Source organism: Vespa crabro, chromosome 14, assembly GCF_910589235.1.
Source record: "Vespa crabro chromosome 14, iyVesCrab1.2, whole genome shotgun sequence".
Taxonomy (NCBI): Eukaryota; Metazoa; Arthropoda; class Insecta; order Hymenoptera; family Vespidae; genus Vespa; species Vespa crabro.
Window position 1 is genome coordinate 1509288 of NC_060968.1, and position 23141 is coordinate 1532428.

The following is a 23141-nucleotide window of genomic DNA, read 5'->3' on the forward strand; positions in this document are numbered from 1 at the left end:
CATAATTATTTAATCCAAAATTTATTCCTTTTTAAAGAAAATATAATTAAAAGTCGATAAATAAGCACGGCCATATTATTTTCATCTTGTTTTATTTCGAAACGCTACGTGAAAAAAATTCTTAGAGATCTCGGAGGTTGAAATTGGAGATTCGAGCATGGTATTACCACTCGCGTGTTATATTCTGTGAAGCGGACGCGTAAGCGAGTAAATATCATGATAGGAGATAAAACTGAGAGGAGAATTGAGAAAATCCGAAAACTCGTGAGGAAAATCTCATCTCTAAAGCACGTACGAATAGGAAACTGTCCAGTATAACCTTCGATAATAATTAATACCAGACACATATGAGAACTTTAATTGGTTCGGTTTTATAGTTCGATTATCGAAACTTTATCTTTTGACGTCGTTTCTATATCACCTTCTTCATTTACATTTTACTCGTTGAAAACCACGTTGAAATTTTACTTTAAAATTCTCGGAAATTTGTTTTATCTTAATATTACTTCTAATTATGAGGAAAAAAATTAGAAAAATAAAATAAGTTAGATACTCCTAAAACTGCAAAATAAATCAATAATTCATACAACAGAAAAGATAAGTAAATGAGGAAAGAGATAAAAACATAAAATAAGGAAAGAGATAAAAATGAATATATAAATATACTATTAATAATATTTAATAAATTTAAATAATAAAAAAATAAAACGTGGAAGTTGAAGAAAAATATAAAAGAAAAATTAACGTGATATAAATATAAGCACAATTCATATTCATAATACATATTAGTTTGGAAACTATAAAACGGGCGTTTTTGTTTGGTTATTTATCAACGCTCGTTTCATAGTTTTCAACCTAATACATACAGAAAATGAAAAAAAGAGAAAGGAAATGAAGTTGACGACGTAAATAAAGTGAAAAATATAATAATAATAAAGGAATAAAATTTGCAAATATAAAAATAAAAATAGAAATATCTAATAATAATAATAAAAAAAAAAATAAAAAAAATAAAAAGAAAATAAAAAAATAAAGAAATAAAAAACAAAAAGGATATGATTCGATGGGATGACATAAAGTAGTTTAATAACTATATATCAATTACTATTTCGATATTTTCTTTGATATTTAAGATGGTCAAACGAAATAATCCACTCTCTTTCATCCTCTCTCTCTTTCTCTCTCTCTCTCTCTCTCTCTCTCTCTCTCTCTCTGTCTCTCTTACACACTTCTTCTCTCTCTTTTGATAACAAAGTAACATCAGTACGTCTTTTCTCTGTTGTACTTCTTCCATTACCGCTATAAAATCTTATGCGACGAGATAAAAGAAGAAAAAAAAAAAACAAAAAAAGAAATTAAACGACTAGAACAGAGAGGAAAGAAATAGAATGGAAGAAGTAATAAAAAAGAACAAAAAAAAGAAAAACAACGAAAAAGAAAGAAAACTAAAAAGAGAAAGAGAGATGGAAAAAGATCCTGAAAGCTCTAACGTTATTTCCTACGATCGTTCGTCTTCCTCTTGATAATTTTCTTTTTCCTTCTTTTTTCTTCTCGCGAAGGGATAGAAACGTTCGATGTCCCCTCTCCCCCCCCGCCTCTTGCGTCCTTACAAAAAAATAAAGAAGGAAATAAAATAAAATAAAATAAAAAGAACGAAAGAAAAAGAATAAAATGAAGAAATAAAAATCGATAGCGTCCTTCGCACACAATCTCCCTTCGACATTTCTTTCTATATAATTCGAAAGTTCCAATCGTTTGTGTGTAAAAAGTGGGAGGTTAATATTGTAACGATAACGATTATCGATTATTCCAAGGATTAGTACGAAAGCTTTGCGAGTATTTAAACTCTATCTCGTAAAGAAAAAAAAGAATATATATATTCACACACACACACATATATATATATATATATGTATATGCACTGGTAGTATCTCAGATAGAGTAAAAGAGGAAAAAAACCTATATAACGAGTTAAAATCACTCGAACGGACTCGAATAAAACCTGAAATGAAATTAATCAATTGTGTTAGATTAAAACGCCGTACAGCGAAAATTTTGTTAAAAATTTCTTTCTCCTAAATCTTAGAAATGGACCTTTTTGTTCGACTTTTTTCTTTTTAATTTAACCGCTCCATATATCTTATTTGTCATTAAAAATATTATATTCCTTACATATACGATAATATATAATTATATTATTTTTATATTTGTTTTTTTTATTTATTTTCTTTATATTATTAATATACTTTTCTTTTACACTTTTTCCAGATATTTTTACGATTTTCAAGATTACTTTTTTCAAAATTGTTAAAAGCTTCCTAGATTTGTAATTGTATAATATGAAACAAGAAAAATTAAATTAAAAAATCTCCAAAAAAAAGAAAATAAAAACTAATTTCCAAAATTATCCAAAAATTTTTAACTCATACTGTGCACATATATTATTTTGTTCTAATCTATTATATATCATTATAATATCGTAATTAATATAATACAATTTTTTATTATTATAATTATTAATTTTATTATATTAAAACTTTGATGCACTTCAATATGTTCATCAAAACTTTTAATTATAATAAAATAATACCTATAATATTATGATGAGATAGAATGGATTAAAACAGAGAGAAAATAAACGCGTGATAATACTATGAAAAAAAAAACAAAAGCAAGGAAAGAAAAAAAGGTACAACGCAAAGTAAATCTCATTTATTTATTGTATCTAATTTTAAATGGACAGAAAGTGATACTTTTTCAGCCGCATTAATCTCCAAATTTCACGTTCGAGATGAATCGTCGAAAAATGGCCAGTCAATCGATATAACTTCCAAGTGGACAAATTTTGCGAACGAGTTGCAATCGTTCGTTCGTTCGTTCGTTCGTTCGTTTCATGTTGAATTCGAACTCGTTCGTTCATTCGTTCGTTCGTTCGTTCGTTCGTTCGTTCGTTCGTTCGTTCGTTCGTTCGTTCGTTCGTTCGTTCGTTCGTTTTCTCTTTTTTCTACCCTCATTGGATTTTCCGTGCCAGCGAAGATTCGATAAATTATGACTGCCGTTGAAAAATATTTCTTTCCTCTTTCCCTCGAGCCACCTTTTCTTACACGATCTTTGAGTTTCCACTGAGACGAATAAAAAAAAAGGAAAAAGAAAAAAAAAGGAAAAGAAAGAAAGAAAAAAAAAAGAAAAAAAAATATATTGTGGACGATGGTAAAATATTCTTCTTCTTCTTCTTCTTCAAGAGAGAAAGAGACAGAGAGAAAGAGAGAGAGAGGGAGAGAGAGAGAGAGAGAGAGAGAGAGAGAGAGAGAGAGGACTCCCATATGGAATCCTTTGCTTTCATTTTTTATTCTCTTTTTTACCTCCTTGTTTTATTCGCTTACTCAATGCTTTTCTTCTCTGAGGTTGGAAAAAGAATTTAAAAAAGAAAATATATTTCTACATGATATAAACTTTTACTGTCATCATAAGATATTAATGTTTTATACAATAATTATCTTTATTAAGAACAATTTTATTAACTTATTATTATTATTATTTTTTTTTTATTTAAAAGGAAAACTTTATTATTCTTAATGAAAATTGTATAATAATAATAAATATTTTTATGCTAATACAATTATACATCATACATATATATTTATATATATATTTATTTATTTATATCCTGTTTTTACATATTATATATAAACAAAAGCAAGATTAATAAAAAAAGAGCTATATTTTTTAATATAATAATTATGTTAAATTGATATTAAATTGTTATTATATTGTATAATTTAATTACTATTTATTATTTTGTTATTAATAATTTTTATTATTATATTTATATTTATTATTAATTATTATTAAATTGCTATATAGAAAGAGAAAATCAAAATTAATAAAAGTAACATTTGTTTCTGCACAAATATTTCTTAATGTATGTACGTATGTATATACGTACGTAATTATGTAAAATATTTCTTAATATAATCGTCATTAAGTTCTTATTAAAATGGTATTGAATATCTTAATTAATTTATTTTTTAAATTATTATACAGAGAATATTAATCTATCCTATATCGTATAAGAATAAATATGAAATAAGTATTTGTTATGTGAATTTTGCTTAGGTCAATTATTGTTTATTATAATACAACGATATTGACTATTTTCAAGATTAAATAATCAATTAATCGAAATTATTTATTATTTTTCTTATTATTATGATTATTATATACTACATTATGTAATGTATTATTATTATTATCTATCACTACAACTACCATCAGGATAATCATCATCATCATCATCATCATCATCATCATCATCATCATCGTCATCACCATCATCATCATCATCATCATCATCATTATTATTATTATTATTATTATTATTATTATTTATATTTTTTTCCTCTTATTGTTATTAACTTCTTATTGTTATTCAATATTAAATAATCAATTCGTCGCTTGATATATTGCTACATCATCGTAAGAAATTTGATATCGCTCCATAGATATTTAAAAAAAAAGAATAAAAAGAAAGAACAATTATTCGAAAAAGATCTCTTAATTACAAGAAATAAAGAATATAGAATCTCGATCTAAATCTTATTATATTTTTTGAGTTCGTTATTAGTAGGCAAATTAGAGACTATACGAATCACTTTCTAAAGAGCTAAAATGATCCGAAAATTATTCACGTGAAACTATCGTTTACCGTGAGATATTATGTTAATCGTTGTCTGCGGACGAGCTGCCAAGGAAAACTTTCTAAGGTAATTGATTTTCAGCGAGTGAATGAGTAGTCTAATTGAATCATCTAACTGCCAATTATCTTCTGCTTGATATAGAAAAAAAAAAGAAAAAAAAAGAAAACAGAAGAAAGTGTGCCTTCGTTATAGTGACCTTTTGTCAATTAACATTATTATATTCGAAAATCTCAAAAGTCATATTTTATATGTGAGTACTTCTAACAGACTTCAAATTTGTGAGAAAATTATAGTACAACAATTGTTTCACAAATATTTCGTTGTAAATTTTGTCGACCTTTTGTTTTCAAATTACGATCTAACTTGGACATATATTTTTTTATTTTTTAATTCACTAAAACTGTATTATCACAATAATTTTTTGTCACTTTATTTTATTATTATTATTATTATTATTATTATTATTATTATTATTATTATTATTATTATTATTATTATTATTTACGAAAATAATGCATTATTAGAATATCACTGATTTTATTCATGAATTTTCTAACAACTATTTTATTATTATAATGATCTCTATATGATTTCTTTTTTCTTATTATTTATGAAAATATTGAACATTATTAAAATATTCCATATTTCATTTATAAATTTTGATAACAATTGATTTTGGTTTATATTTTTATAATAAAAGCAACCTCTCTGTTATTGTTTGTTTGTTTGTTTGTCTTTTTACGATCGGTTCTTTTTATGTTGAGTTATTTACTTGCACGTGAAATAAACAATTTATCTCACGATGAAAAATACATAAGTTATATACTTATTTTCTCTCTATCTCTCTTTTTCTCTCTTTCTCTCACATACACGCACACAGACACATATATACACATACTCCTCATACAATCCTTCAAACCCCCCCTACTTCTATCTCTTTTCTTCGCATTCGTTTTTATCGCATGTCGTTCTGGATTTATCGCTTAGCACCGAGAACGGCCACGTTTGTAAATCTATAACAATCGGGCAAATGGCGAAAGTGGTTTGAAAGCTCGCACTGAGCGGAGCGTTAATCCAAATTGATGGCCTTGTGAACGTTCGATGCTGATAATACAAAAAAAAAAAAATGTACAAAAAATGTTACAAAAAGAAACGAGCCGGCGTAAAAAAAGGAAGAAAAGGAAAAGAAAAGGGAAAAGAAATCGTCAGAAAGGAATCCTAATAAAACGTTTCGAAATAATTTTCAAGTTTTTTCTTACGTAAAAAACCTAAATTATTTTCTCTTTTCTATATCGCATAAAGAATAAAATTAGGATGCATATCTTATCGGTCAAAAAGAAAAATATATACGAGCTGCTTTATAATACGTGTCCGTCATTGAACAGACTTGGGCGGCTATTTGCCGACACGTGTCTGTATATATTAGTTTGGAAATTATGAAACGGGCGTTTTTTGTTTAGTCTGTGTTCAGCTGCGACTGAGAGAGATACATTGTAACGTGCGCTCGATATTTTAATTTATAAAGCTTAAAGGTATTCTTCTTACTCATTTTGTAAAATTTTGTCGTGTTTGTATCCCATTTTTATTTTATTTTTATCCTAAATCAGATGGAAACAAAACGCGATTTACATCTACTCTTCTTGTACGAGTTTAAATTAAATCATACCGCAGCTCAAGCTTCAAGAAATATTAATCAGGCATTCGGAGATGAATCCACCAATGAAAAAAATGCTCGATATTGGTTCCAAAAATTTCATTCTGGCAATTTGAGTATCGTCAATGAGCTTTGAGGAAGACCAACGGGCCCATATTGATAACGAGGAATTAAGGACGACTTTGAAATCTGATCCACACATAATTAGTCGAACACTTTGATCTAAACTAGGAACTAGTCATACAGCTGTATTAAATCATTTGCGTACAATAAATAAAGTCAAAAAATTGGACTTATATGTGCCGCACGAATTGACGCAACTGCAGATGAACGACCGCAAAAGCAAGTGGGCATCTTTGTTGCTTCGCAATACACGATTGCCATTTTTACACCAAATCATCACTTGTGATGAAAAGTGGATTTTGTATGATAATCGAAAACGATCAAGCCAATGGGTAGATAAGAATACACCACCAGGGCACACTCCGAAATCGAAATTTCATTAAAAAAAAATTATGGTTACCATATGGTGGAATGCCTAAGGAGTGATCCATTATTATTTTCTACAACCAGGCGAAACTATAACACTGATGTCTTATTGTCGTGAAATTGATGACATGCTTGAGAAACTTATGAAAAAACAACCAGCATTGCTCAATCGATTCGGCACAATATTACTGCATGATAACCACATAAAGCTTCAATTACTGTTGACAAATTAACTTCTCTACAATATGAAATTTTACCACATCCTCCATATTCACCCGATATTTCACCGATCGATTATTATCTTTTTCGTAATTATGAATTATTTTTAAGAGAAAAAAAATACAATAACCAAAATGATATCATAAAAGACTTTGAATTATTTATTAACTCTAAAAATAAAGTTGTTTTTTTAAAAGGCATATATGATTTGTCCAATCGTTGGCAAAAAGTCTTAGATGCCAATTATTTCAATTGAATATAATAAATAATGTGAAAAATTGCGCTTTTCGTTTTTTATTTTCATTCAACGCCTGTTTCATAGTTTCTAACCTAATATATGTATGTATGTATGTATGTATAATTTATGTATGTATGTATGTATAATTTAACAATAAGTATAAATTTATAAAAAAAAAAATGTATAAAGATTATTGATTGTTAATTTTTTTTTTTTGAATATTACCATACGCATATGTCTAAAATAATTTTTAAACGCTGTACGTAATGGACTAAAAAGAAATAAAATATACATCGACATTAGAAATAATCTTGATGATTTAACGTGAACGCAAAATGATGTACGTAATTCGAATCATTAATAAAAATCAATTAGGAAATGTAGCGTAAATTTTAACCTTCCTCGATAGGATGAATTTTCGAATATTAATTTAACAAGGCTTTATTTATTAATCCAGTTATATAATAGATGATGACAACAACGACAGATTGGTGATAATTAATACATTATAATTAACGATACTACGAATGAACAATAAGCTATCTCTCTCTTTCTCTCTCTCTCTCTCTCTTTCTCTCTCTCTCTCTTTCTCTCTTCTTCTTTCACTCACTCTCACTCTCCCACTCTTTACCTCTTTCTGTCTTTGACAAGGATCGTTATGCTCAAATCACTTTTAATTAACATGCGAAGGTTTATGTTTATTAATTAACCCTTTAAACAATACGTATATAAATTTATGTTACATACAATCCCAAACTATCTACTATGTAACGTATTTAAATACATTTATATGTAATTCAAAATTTCCCGTCAAAATTCTATTTCCGTTAATTCGAATCCTTAATATATATGTCCTTAATATAATATATATATATATATATATATATATATATATATAATATTTAAAACTATTATTTAATTGTTTATATCTCTGATTTCAATTAAAATTTGGATAATAATTAGTATTATTAAAAATTATCATCAAATTTTAATAGTTAACAATTAAATAAGGATTATTTGAGAATGTGATAATATCAATCAAGATTAAATTACGTGGACTTCTTATCACTGACGAACCAGCGCCAAATTCGTCGGCCATTTTGAACGATATCCATCTTCGAGGTTAGAACATCCTTGGAGATCGTCCTTGAGGAAGCACGTTAAGCTAGTGCAGAGGTTCGCTGTGAAAGAAACTTTATCGTCGCTGTCAGCCACGATGTAGACGAATGGCGCCCTTAGCACCCTTATCTACCAGCAATTTTTACGCCCGTTCCCTCTTTCTACCCTTTTTACCCTTCTTCCTTTTTCACTCTCTCTCTCTCTCCCTTTCTCTCTTCCTTTCTCTCTCTCTCTCCCTCTCTCTCTCTCTCTCTCTCTCTCTCTATCTCACTCATGGTTTGTCTTATACTATAATATTTTTATTTTATAAAACTGACATGGCTTTCTTTTGATATCCACTTTATTTTGTTTTAATATTTGAAATTTACTTTCTATTTATTTACATAATAACATCGATTGTATATATGTTTATTATTAATTATTTAATTATTGTTCTTTCTCTCTCTCTCTCTTTCTCTCTCTCTCTCTCTCTCTCTCTCTCTCTCTCTCTCTCTCTCTCTTTGTCTCTCTTTCTTTTGCATTACCTCAAATATTTTTATTTTCTTACAAATTTAAATCAGGCCAGTTTATATGATCAAATCGAATATTATTATCTTTTCCTTTATTTGATTAATTATAGCAATTATTTATTTTCTTTCTTTCATACACATCTACATCTACATATAGATACATAATAAATAATAAATAATATTATACATTGATACTAATAATTGCTTCTAACTAAAAGCATATCATTAATATTAAATTTATTTTACGATAAATATATGATTCATTGTCAAAATTGATAGAGTTAATTTAGTCAAAAAATAAATTTTTACGATTAGAGAATTGGATTACGTTGATAACGACATTGATAACCTTTATTCTCGATGGCCACTTAATACTGAGATTTCACGTTTTTTTTTTCTTTTTCTTTCTCTTTCTCTCTATCTCTATTTCTATCTCTTTCTCGGTTTGCAATGAACGGAAACTCGAAACGATAACGGTAACGAAGCTCCTATCGAGCTGCAGGTATACCATAGAAAGGACGAGATCGAAGGGTTTGAGCCAAAGCTCGAGGTAATCCAAACCGGAAGAGGATAGCGCGGAGAGCGGCTTTAATCGAATGTTCCTGTTATCTGACGTCTTCATTAAGAGTAGGGTCATATCGATCCTCGTTCGGTAATAAGAGTGGAACATAATGAACAATTATTGCGTACGTGAATTGCTAAAATCGATTTCTCCCGATTAAACAATTATATCATTAAACGTATGGATTATTTATAGAAAAAAGTTCGTCGTTATAATTAATTCGTCAATATAATTATTGTAAAACTAATATCAATTATATTAATTCAAATGATATGGCATAAATTTTTTTTTTAATTAAAACATCCCCATTTATATGAGAATCGTCTGAAAGTGGAACAAATTATCAACGTAAGAAATTAGTATATATATATTATAGATTAAAAACATAGATATAATGTATATATTTAATTATGATTAATAATTAATATATTTAAATTTTATTAATTAATAAAACTAGTAAGTTATATTAACTTTAGTTCATATAAATAGAGAAATGAGTAACAAATTGATTAATATTATTTAGAACGTAATATCAATGATAATAATACATAACGAAAACTAATATAACAAATCTGAATGTTTATATAAGTTGTTGTATGTACAAAAATAATGATATAAGAAATCGTCATAGGTAAGAAAAAGTCAACGAAATAGTGAGGATCAACAAATTTGGCAATTGAGCTACAATCTTTTACAGAGAAAGATTAATTAATAAATAAATTAATTTAATAATTAAATTAATAAGAAAGATCAATAAATAAGTATATATATATATTAAGATCAGGTATATTATCGCAGAAATAAATTTGTACTTCGATGTAATTAATATTATATTATATATATCCAAATTTTACATTTAAATGATTACACATTAATGTAATAACATTAAAAGTAAAGTTAAATATTAAAATAAGAATTAAAAAAAACGTTTGTTATATTTGATAGATAAATACATATACTTATCTAAATCTCATATATGCATTTATATGTCTCTTACGTATTTATGTGTAGATATACATATATATATATATATGCGCGCGCGCGCGTATGTGTGTATGTGTATGTATATATATTTATATCTACATATATATATATATATATATATGTATATCTACATATATATATATATATATATATATATATATATATATATACATATATATATGTAATTTTCTTTTCAGATATTATTAATAGCTTTAATTATGTGTTAGCGATAATACATACATACCTACATACGTACGTATATATATACATACATACATACATATGTACATACCTATTTACATATATAGATACGCAAAAAATAAGTTAAATCCGATAAACAGAATTTCTAACGATGCCAATAACAGAGTTAATACACTTAAATTATCATCAAAGACTTAGAAACGATTTAACCTCTCGACCTCTTTACATAAATCAGGAATATTTAACCTGGTAGACCAGCTGTCTCTCCCAGTGAGCAGAGAACCTTAGAATCGTTGGAAAGGTAATACTATAGTATCAACGATCACGTCCTGAAGCATTCCGTATGCCGTAGTCGTACGATGTGTCTAGCTTTGCCTATTCGAACGTAAAGCTCAACGTTAGTGTAGTCTACGTTATCCTTCGATCCCAGGAACATAAATATTGCTACAAACATATTTGTACCGAATAGGATGATTTGATGTTAGCATCTTCACTTACGATCAGAATCAACAAAACCTGGATTTATGTTGGTTAGGTTGGTTTATGGCTTAGGGATGGTGGTAATAATCGGAATCATGAATGAATAATCCACCCTCTTCTCGAATTATCTTCACGAAGGGTTAGAGTAAAATGCTCTTTCTCTTTCCCTTTTCTCTCTCTCTCTCTCTCTCTCTCTCTCTTTCTCTATCTATCTCTCTCTATCTCCTTCTTTCTATGGTATTTACGAACTCCAAGCCCTGCTCGGAGATTTGTTTGACGAGAGTATCCTGGATCTAACGATTAATCAGTTGCTATTAATTAACCCCCTAGAATTGCGTCTCTACCCTAGTCTCCTTCATAGCTTTCGTCGACGTGCTCGAGGCTCTTCCTTCCGATCTCAACGTACACACCTATCTATAGAGTGGATTCGTATGAAAAGGTATTATAAATTGAAACGAATAAAAAGAGTTCCTTGGTAATTATAGAAATTTGAGATCGTGAATTTTTATATTTTTATACGTTGAACATATATGGTGTATATAAAAAAAAAGAAAGAAAAGGAAAAAACATGAAAAATAGATAATATTTGTTCTTAATTTTATGTTATTCACTGCTGGCATTGTGATTCGTATATACGTATACAAAAAAAAAAAAAAAGAAAAAAGAATTTTGTCTAATTTTAAGTCATATTTAAATAAATTTTCTACTTCATCGATATTAATATATATATATATGTGTTAATTATTATATTAATTAATAACATCAGATATACCATTACGATAAAAAATATTACAGATAGCTTCTATAAATTAAAATTTATATTACAAATTTGTTATTAAAGATGATGCAAAATTTTTCATTTCTTTATTATTATTCATCAATTTATCGATCTCCTTTTCTCAATATATACATATATACATATACACGTGCGTTCGTATGTGTGTGTGTGCGTACTGTGTGTCAATTAAATGGAAATAAAAGAAATAATTCAAATCGATATTTTTGAAGGATCAAAATACTTTGTTTAACACTTTAAGTGGTAACGTTTTACATACTGCGTTTTACATACTGCGAAGTACCTTTCACTTTGCATTAACTTTTATAAGCCAGCACTTAACAGTACGTCAGGCCGTTAATTATGATCAGCCACTCGGTTAATCGCTTTTCTCTTTGCTTCTCCTTCAACGACGTTGGTACAACATTGTTCCATAGTACATATATACATACATACATATATACATCGTACATACATACATACGTACATACATACGTATCTAACAGTAACGTGCTAGCTAGCTAAGCAACAACAACGACAAGGACAACAACAGTGGCGACACAGGTGATGGTAGTGGTAGTAATATTAGTGATGGTAATGTTGAGGATGGTGATGGTGATGATGGTGGTGGTAGTGGCGACGGCATTCTATTGTTAGAGAACGGAAGGGTTGACGTGTGTAAACAGAATCTTGAGTCATTGGTATACACGCTGGTGATGGTGGTGGTTGGTGGTGGCGGTGGTTGGTGGTGGTAGTGATGGTCAAGGGGGATACACGATCGTAGCCTTCCAAGTGAAGAGGAAAACCTTTCACGTATTTATCGAACGCTTTGCATCACGATCTTTCAATCTTCCCTTTTTTTTCATCGCTATATTGTAAGCTTTATACTTTACCTTTTTTATCTTTCTTTTTTTTTTTTTTTTTCTTTTGATAGAGAATAGTCGTATATATTAGGTGTGTTTTATAATAACGATTAAATAATATTGTTACATGGTCGATCTTAATTACTGCGAGATAATTCCGAATATATTTTTAATGATAATCGATAGATTATGTTGGAAATGTTTAAAGATAAAAATAACAAGGAGAGAAAAGAAATGATTACCGTATAATATAATGAAATATCTTTAACATATAATACAAAATTATACGTAGATTCGAATTTATCAAAACTAAATATTATTAGATAATTATCATTGTTTATTTATTATTATTCCTAGAGTATTTGGTAAATTTATTTTAAAGCTTCAGGAAAAAAATTGTTAATTTAATCGATGTCCAAAGAAAAAAAAAATATATATATATAAATACTATTATAATAATATTTATAAAAGTGGACCCATGAGAAATAGAAATGTCAAAATAAAACTAAATATGTTAAATTTTTATCCCTGATATTTCTAGATTTTTGTCAGATAGACTACATTTCTTGTTTAGACCGTGAATCCACCATTTGCGATTATTGTCTGATCTGTATCTTCTAGAGGGTCAAGGGTTTAAGTAAAAATGTCTAAGGGCCAAAACAATGGTAAGCAATCTATTTTTTTTTATCCTTAACGAGCATCCAACGATCTGATAACCTGTATGGAGCAACACATGACCCTTGAAAAAAAAAAAAACATTACAAGTAAAAAAGCGTCAAAATTGTTAACAAATAAATAATGATTCGAGAAAGGAGAAGAAGACAATTCTTCTTTCAGATTATTTAATATTAACGTTAATTTAAAAAATTGTAAACAAAGATTACATCATTTGCGAATTTTTTTTTTCTTTTTTTTAAATAATTTGTCAGATTTATCACAAACTAAAGATATCCGATAAGATCGAAGAGTGAACTCTAGAAAAAAAAAATATGAGATAAAGTTGATCTGTCAGGTGCCATCTGGTCCGTTATTAAAACGCATTCAAAAAGAAAAAAAAAAAAAGAAAAAGGAAAAGAAAATAAAGAAGACAAAACGGAAAAGAAAAATAAATAATAATTTACAATGATCGAATACATAATAAGTAAAACAACGAATAATAATACGACGAAAGCGATAATAGACAATATACGAGAATTTGCTTGATGATGATCGATTAATGCGACGATGCGATAGCGCGGTAGAGATACGATTGCACATTTTAAGGGGGGTGCGCGAGGTTGAAGGGAGGTGTAGGAGAAAGAGGAGGATGAGGAGGAGAAGGAGGAAAGGGAGAAGAGTGCGGAACGGTTGAAGAGGGTGTTACACTGGCATAGAGAGAAACTGTCGAAGCGGAATATCGTCGTCCGTGCACGTAGCAACACTCATTACTATATATATACATATATATATATATATATATATATATATATATATATACAGTAGAGTATAGGTAGTAGTCTAAATACTGGCTACTACCACGTGTTACTATTGTTCGATGTATAATAGTCTTAATTAAAATGGCGGTCTAACGAACACCGCTAACTGCGGTAATCCGACGTGCCTCATTGGTAATCCCTTGGCCATACTGACGAACACGAATGCATAACATTGCTCCCTTCTATCTCTTTCCCATTCCCATATGTCATTCTCTCGTCACTCTGCTAGTACACATCTACTATATCCCATCGGAGAGACTTCCTTCTCCCTCCTCACATCTCCTCATCTCCTTCTATCCAACCTCCACACGCCCAACATTCGCTCCGTTCCCCGCCTTCCTACAATTGTACGATAGGCAATCGCTATTTCAACGTCATCGAATAGACGACGAAACAAACGTGGAGTCCTAACGTGACAGTGATAAGTTAGAGTTAAACATCTTCGGGGAGACTCACTCTCTCTCTCTCTCTCTCTCTTTCTCTTTCTCTTTCTCTTTCTCTTTATCTCTATCTCTATCTCTTTATCTCTATCTATCTCTATGTCTAACCTTCCTACAGGATTTATTTCAATAATGTGTCCTTAGGGGGAAAAACAGTGTAGCAGGCAAGATTTCGTAGAGATCGGATTGATTATCGAGTCAGCAAATGTTCAGTTCTCTTTGAGAATTGTTGTTTTATTATTGGATTACATTTTATTAAATCGATATTTTTTTAAGAGATAGGAATTAATCGATCTGCACGTTATCGGATTAAAATATCTTTAATCGAAATATCTAGTAATTGTAATTGATCGATTATTTCTACAACAAAGAATTAATTCTCATTGTTAGAAAGATATAAAAGTTCGAAGTTATTTCTTCTTTTTTTTTTTCTTTTCTTGAGAAATATTTATATCTAACAAATTTTCAACTTTTGTATATTATTTTTTTTTTTTTTTATAATTACCCAATACTACGCTATTGATATATATATATATATATATATATATATATATATATATATATATGTATAGGTATATATTTTATTTAGTATTAAAGATTGTTGATTGGATTAATGATTATTTTATAATATTATAATTAAAACTAATTAGAATTCGTTCGAATACTTAATGAAATTAATTAAACCAATTAGAAGAATGAAATGATTCTTTTTTTTCTAAAGAAAGTCTATTAATAGCTATTTAATTATTATTAATGATGAAAATGTTAAATTACCTGGTAGCAATAAGAGGACAAGTAATACTCGGTGATGCCCAAGCCTCAGGACTCCATGGTGCACATTCGTAAAGCCTTAATTCTCTTCCTGAAACCGCACCAAAGACACTACGCCATCCCCCTGCGCAACCAGTCGCCAAAGTAAATCCACTTCCCGCACCTCGTGAGGTACTTGCACTACTTCCGGCTCCATCCTCGCTACTTTCGCTGCTTGCACTTCCTTTCTGTTATCAAATATCAATATCTTCATCAATATCGTTAATATCGATTTATATATATTTATATATACATATATACACACACATACACACACATACACACACACACATATATATATACACACACAATATATGTATGTATATACATTCTTTTAATTTGTTCGATCAACTTATTATTATTAGATAATTATTATTTTTTCTTTTTAATAAATATATATATATATATATATTAGGGGGACCGGAAAGTAATGTCGTTTCTGCGCATGTCGATATTTGATTGTGATTAAAAATAAAAACTTGTTAAAAATTTATTCGTTTGAATTTAATTTAAGAAAGCGACATTACTTTCCGGTCCCCCTAATATATATGATAACTGTAAATTATATGTAATAATTCTTAAGTTTGAGAGATAGACTTCTGTTTATTTGATAATATTAATTATTATTTACTAATTATTATTAATGCTCTCCTCTATACAATAATCTCTGAATTCGACAGAAGTAAACGAGTTATCTTTGTCGCTTCTTTCCAATAAAATCGACCCATATCCTTGCATAATCGCGTTAGTATATAATTCTATCTCAGTGTCTGTCCTGTATAGATTTAACATAGGTTTGTTAACCAATATCTCTTTCAGATAGATGAAGATATACTTTTGTTTCTCATCAAATACAAAATTCGCTAAACATTTACTTTCAACAAATCCGACAATAGTCTGGCTATCAATGAATGTGATACGGAAAAAATTTGTTAAAGTATCCGCTTAAATCAAGAAAACTTTGAATCTGCCGTGTATTTGTCGGGTCTACAAATTTTTTAACAATTTCGACTTTGCGTTCGGATGGAAGTATCTGTCAATTTTTCTATTATATGACCTTCATCAATCATACTTCTGTATTTGATCATTTATCATTTCTTTTTATGACTACGAGATCCGTCTTCTTGTTTGATATATTAGTTCGTTATTTTTAACCACGATTAACATTTCAACATTAATATCTCCAATTTTCTTAGAATTATAACCCGCGACTAAATTTCTAATTTCTCACCGATATTTAACACTTGGTATATGTTCGATTCTTATTTCTTGTGGTTTTTCAACCAAATCTATTTTAAATATTTCAGAAAGATCTAAATCGCTACATGCTTTCGAAATAATAATAAACATTTTTGTCTCTGATCGCTAGATCAATGACATTAAAGAAATCAATCTTTAATATTAATGTATAATTCATGATTTGGTACTATGTGTATTTAAAACTGAATTGAATTATCGTATATGAATTATCGTCAATTTTTAATCGTTTATAAAATTTGCCTAACGTCGTATTCGTTTCTACGCCTATGCTATTAAATTTAATTTCTTTTGTTTTTAATTGAGGAAATCCTAACTTTGTATATTGATCTATGTATGGAATATTCCTCTGAACTCTATCAATAGGTATTACAATATACTATGATCTAGATATATGATCTAAAATAAAAGTCATTAAAGTGCTTTTTCTTTTAATCTCATACCGATTAATATCTTTATATAATATTTAAGCTTGGATAAAGATAACAATGTGTTCTTTATATATGTTCTTTCTTAGCGAGTATCCAACGAGTTTCCAAAAATAGATATTTCTAATATAGATATATGATCCTTAGAAGAAAGTATTGTAAACAATTGAGAGACGTAAGCGTTCGTCAACAAACACATATATCCTACATTATTAATATTTTACATATCCATAACAAATTTACAGAAATATTTGTCGTTCTTCAAAAAAGTATTCTTCTTCTTTCATTGCACCAGTAATATTAAGAAAAATTATACGATATTAAATATAATAAGTTTTTATCTTTTGTTCGAGTTCATTAAAGTGACAATGTAAAACGAACGATATGAAAGTAGAAATATTCGTAACGAGTAGAATCGATCGAAATGAAACGGAACGAAACGAAACGAATCTTTGATAACGTCACGTGATTCTCTCTCTCTCTCTCTCTTTTTCTTCTTTTTTTCCCCCTATAGATAACGTTAACAATTCACGATAAGGTTAACGACCTCTCATTCGGTATCCCTAAAACCACGGCACTTCAGAGACACAGAATCGAGAATTAATCGAACTGTCAAATTCCGACGTTTCCCGTCGAAAACATTGCGCGTTTACGTTGCACCAGACAGGAGTTACAATTCTCTCGCGATCCTCTTCTTTTCATTTTCCCTCTCCCTCCCTCTCCCTCTCCCTCATTCTCTCTCTCCCTCTCTCTCTTTATATATATATATATACATATATATATATATCTATCTATCTATCTCTTTATCCCTCATACTCTTCTCTTTTTATCCACCCTATATTCTCCTTTCCACTAGAGTCATCAAAATGAAACGTACGGACCTTTCGGGTGGCCGCAACGAGATGGTTTAATTACTCGTTTCGAATCCACAGTTTCACCTCCATGAACTTCAGTTCCTCTTCTCTCCGTGGGGGGTGTATTCTTTTTTTTTTTCATTCCTATTTTCCTTTTTTGGTTTCGTATATATTTTTATCATCTTTCTTTTTTGTCGATCACCCTCACTCTCCCTCTCACAGTCCCCTCGACACCAAACGTATTTCACGTTCTGCTTTGGTACGTGCGGCCGACAGTGTTCGATTGTGACGATTCCGCGTTTAAAATGCTTTAGTCTAAACTATGATGATCGCTCAACGGACGATGACCCTCTTGTTCTCTCTCTCTCTCTCTCTCTCTCTCTCTCTCTCTCTCTCTCTCTGTTTCTATTTGTCTGTCTGTCTATCTATCTATTTATCTATCTCTATTTCTATTCCTCTCTTGTTTATTCTCACCATCGTTTTCGAACACATCGACGTACGATCTTCGTACTAAATAAAATCAATGATTGATTCAAATTCCTGGAACGAAATCATATATTGATGACGTAGAATTAGAAAAAATAAATTGAGAAAAATAAAATTGGAATGATTGATAATAATTAATTAAATTATTTAAAATATTAATACAATGTCAATTGAATTAATAATTACATATCTACATATGATAATAATAATCGTATTATATTTTTAATGAAAAATATATTCTATGGACTTATATATCTTATTTATACAGAATGTCTCAAAACCGATAATTAAATTTGTCTGTTTTAATTCAATATTTCAATTTTTTCGTTTTTCTCTTTTAAGATCATTTCAAGTTAAGATTTAAAAGTTGCAAATAGAATTATTAGCATTTTGAATAAAAAGTACGAATATTATCGTATATAGTTTCATCATTAAAAAAATAAAAATAAAAAAAGAAGGAAGAAAAGAAAAAAATTAGTCGAACGATTTTGTAACACCCTATGTACTTCCGCATAATTTATATATTTATGTGTATTTATTGACACATACATATGTAAAAATAATTTTACACAGAGGATATTCAAAATTGTTTTAACATTTCTAATTCGTTATTATTGTGTAAGGACGTTATTATTGTGTTATTATGTGTATGTTTAATACTCATTAGGTATAGTAATTTTATAAAATAAAATAAAAAACGAAAATTTATCGGGCGATAGAAACAAGCTCTTCACGATGGCATCTCTACACACGTTTTCTACGGCAATCGAGTGGTCGAGACTAACGGCTCTTAATAATGGACGGAATAATAGGGCGAATCTTGGTAGAGTGAGAAGGGTCGAGCGTGCTCGAAACAGATGGTTCAGCAACGATTCTATCTCACTCCCTACTATCTCCTATCTTCCTTTCTCTCCCTCTTTCTCACTCTCTCTCTCCCTCTCTCTCACTCTCTCTATTTTCATTTGAAGAAATTCTTACAACATATATATGTATTTATATTAATATAATTCAACATTAAAGAAGTTTAATAATGTAATATAAACATATGTATATATGTACGTATATAATATATACCGAGTGGTATCTTTAATTATAATATAATCAGAAAGAAGTTGATTATTATTAAAAAAAAAGAATATTTATCGTAATCGTAGAATAGAATATTATTACACGAAATTTTTATCAATTGCAACTATTATCAATCGAATAAATACCACCGATCCGACGTATAAGAAAAGAAAATTCGATTTCGGAAAATTAAAAAGAATATTTCTATTATATATCATTCTTTCAATCTGATCTGATTGTATCATATTTAACTTTTAAATATTATACTATATTTATATTGAATATTATCGAGAAACGAGAACTGATTGAAAAAATATTTCGAAACATTTTATTATACAATTTTACAATTTTTATTGATTTTTTTTATTACTGAGACATCGTTTATTACCCTATATACAACGAAAGGAAAAAGATCGATGATACTGTGCGCGTATAATGAAATATTTTCATCGAAGAGTAGAGACGATCAAGAGAGAGACAGAGGAAAACAGAGAGAGATAGACAAAGAGTGACAGAGAAAGAGAGAATGAGAGAGAGAGAGGGAGAGAGAGAAAGAGATAGAGAATATAACGTAGAAGAAGAGGGAAAACGACAGAAACTCTGATGACCTAAATCACGATCGTTCCATTTCGAAAACTCTCGGGAAATTCGACTGGAATCAACGTTAGACGATTGCTCTCTGCGCAAGAGAGAGAGAGAGAGAGAGAGAGAGAGAGAGAAAGATAGAGAGAAAGATAGAGATAGAGGGAAAGAGAGAAATAGAGAGAAAGAGAGAGAGAGAAAGAGAGTACAAAGGAATGTCGTTCACCCCCTTCGTCTTCATCTTCTTTCCAATATTTTAATCCTTTTACCATTCTACCCTTGGTTTTCTATCTTTCATTTTATTTCATTTTTCTTATTTCTCTCTCTCTCTCTCTCTCTCTCTCTCTCTCTCTTTCTCTCTCTCCTCTCTCTTTCTGTCTTCTTCTTCTTCTTCTTGTTTTTGTTATATCATTGCCGAAAAGAGAAAGAAAAAGAGAAAGAGAAGAAGAAGAGAGAGAGAGAGAGAGAGAGAGAGAGAGAGAGAAAGGTATAATACAATCTTCAAGAATATATATTACATTTAACGGCAAAATGTCTTTTAGATATTATATATTCCGATAATTTGATCTTATATCGTTGAGTTTTTAACGTCGATCAACATATATTAATCAGAGAGTCGACGGGTATTTAATATCGTTGAAAAAAGAAACGAAACTTATACGAGTTCCCGAAGGAATGATTTTTGAAAAATTGATGATTTATAAATCGCTTAAGGTCCAGAAAAAAGTGCATTAAATTTCTCCTCTTACATAGGACCGACAGAATTTTTTCGGTGGCGTTCGTAAAAAATGGCGGAAGTAAGTCTTAGATACAAGTCCTCTCTCTCTCTCTCTCTCTCTCCCCATCCTCTTCTCCTCTCTCTCTTTTCCCTCTTTTGCTTCACATATGAGACCCATCTAAACTTTTACCCGAAGTTGTTTTTCCACGCGAGGATGTCGGATGGGAAACTTTAGCCTCTAGATTAAAAAACTCTCCGTGAGGCTGCATAACTTCCGGGGTAGGCCGGATCGAAAAGGAAGTCCATTGGTAGTGGTGCGTCTATTTATGTATGTACATATGTGTAGATACGAGAGAGGGAGAGAGAGAAAAAGAGAGAGGGAGAGAGAGAGAGAGAGAGAGAGAGAGAGAGAGAAGGTACGAAAGTATACACCGGAGGGAAGCTTTTACGTTAAAAATCGGGATTACGTGGTCTCCTTCGTATTTTTCCGTATCGATCTCGTGAGTACGCACTTAGCGACGTTGTAAAATCGTATAGCTCGCGTTAAATGGGATATCATTTGTGCTTGGAGCCTGGATGGGAAATTAATGAGAAAGTCAACAGAGGACCCTTTTGTAGAATCCATTTTTCCGGGCGAGTTGTTTTTTTTTTCTTTTCTTTTTTTTTTCCTTTTTTTCGTTCTCTCTGTACAGTGGTCTCTCCAACGGAGACGAAAAATGAAAGAAAAAAAAAAAAGAAAAAATAAAAAGGAAAAGGAGAAGAGAAAAGAAAAAAAAGATGCCTCGATTATACGAGGCCTATGTATATTCTGGAAGGGGAAAAATAATTTAAAAGTGATTTTGTAAATGATTATAGATCAAGGTAAACGAACATTATGTCCAATTAATATTTGAATTCTGATTTGAATTCGAATTGATATATGATATTGGAAATATTTCATTGGTCATGGGAATAGCCTTTATTGAAACTACTGTATTATTAAGAAGTTACAATTAAAAGACACGTGTATATACATTATATTGTATTATAGAAATTTTTGGGAGAGAAAAAACGATATATACATATATATATATATATCGAGAGGTTAATGATACTCCTATACAGTTTGAAATCGTAAAAATCGTGACTTTAAATTTAAAATAAAATCAAAAATATTCAACGCGATATGGGACCTAGGGAAATATGGGTTAGTTTATTTTTATGCAATCGGCAGATTGTCAAATAAAATGGAGAAAAATATCGCTTCGGCGAAAGAGAGAAAGATATATGATAAAGGGAAATAAAAAAAAAATATATCATGAAAACTTTAGGCAAATAGAGATCTGATATTGTTGCTTTATTTTTTCACGAGCGATTGTTGACCTCGCTTAATTGAAACGATATCTGGCTGACGATATGAAAGTAATTATGAATGGTGAAAGTGATAGCTTAAATAGTTCGTAAAATATTTAATCAAATCTATATATAAGAGATAGAAATAAAGAGAAAGAGAGAGAGAGAGAGAGAGAGAGAGAGAGAGAGAGAGAGAGAGAGAGAGAGAGAGAGAGAGATAATAAATATTGATAAAGGTAAGTTACAGTCTGAGCAATATCTACTCGTATTTAAATCAAAATAAAATTAGACATTAATGGTAATATCGAATACGTGTTAGTATTATAGATCAATAATAACTTATAGATTTAATTAAGTTATTAAGTTACGTTAAAGATAAGCATTAGTATAACAATAAATAATTCTTCGATAAGTGATGAAGGCTAATAATAACATAACCATAGTTTCAAATTTAATAATATGATAAGATAAAATTGTATCGTAAACTCAGCAAGATATGTTCACGATAATTGGACAATGATAATTCAACGTTTAACAGAAATTAAATCAAGATAAATTTAGACGATAGAATAATAATAATAATAATTCATTTTGTAGAATTGAAAGATTCGATTCATTCATCATTCGATACATTCGTATAAAATGATTGAATTACTGTCATCGTTAAATTAAATTAAATTTATTTATTGTTTTCGATTATACAATTGTTATTTAAATTATTTTGACTTTAGTGTTCAATAAGCAAATAAATTGCGTACGATATATATTATATTAATAAAACTAGTGATGTAGTATTTTATGTATTGAAATAATCAGGAAATATGATATTAGGGTACTATTATTGTCTCTCGTCTATTGGAACATGTCAAATCGTCGATAAAATTGAGAAGAATATTGTACA

The 23141-nt window shown here is 29.3% G+C and overlaps 1 protein-coding gene and 1 long non-coding RNA gene across 2 annotated transcripts in view; one reads left to right on the plus strand and one right to left on the minus strand.

The window, feature by feature from the left end:
- Positions 1–23141, minus strand: part of LOC124429204 (beta-1-syntrophin) — a 534717-nt gene that overhangs the window by 18551 nt on the left and 493025 nt on the right. Inside the window, exon 5 of the mRNA XM_046974168.1 lies at positions 15480–15703. Within this exon, the coding sequence (XP_046830124.1) occupies positions 15480–15703 (224 nt within the window). The remainder of the gene's footprint in view (positions 1–15479; positions 15704–23141) is intronic.
- LOC124429205 lies at positions 5755–7340 on the plus strand. Its single transcript, XR_006943392.1, has 2 exons — positions 5755–6229; positions 6305–7340. It is a non-coding gene; the product is annotated as an uncharacterized LOC124429205 (long non-coding RNA).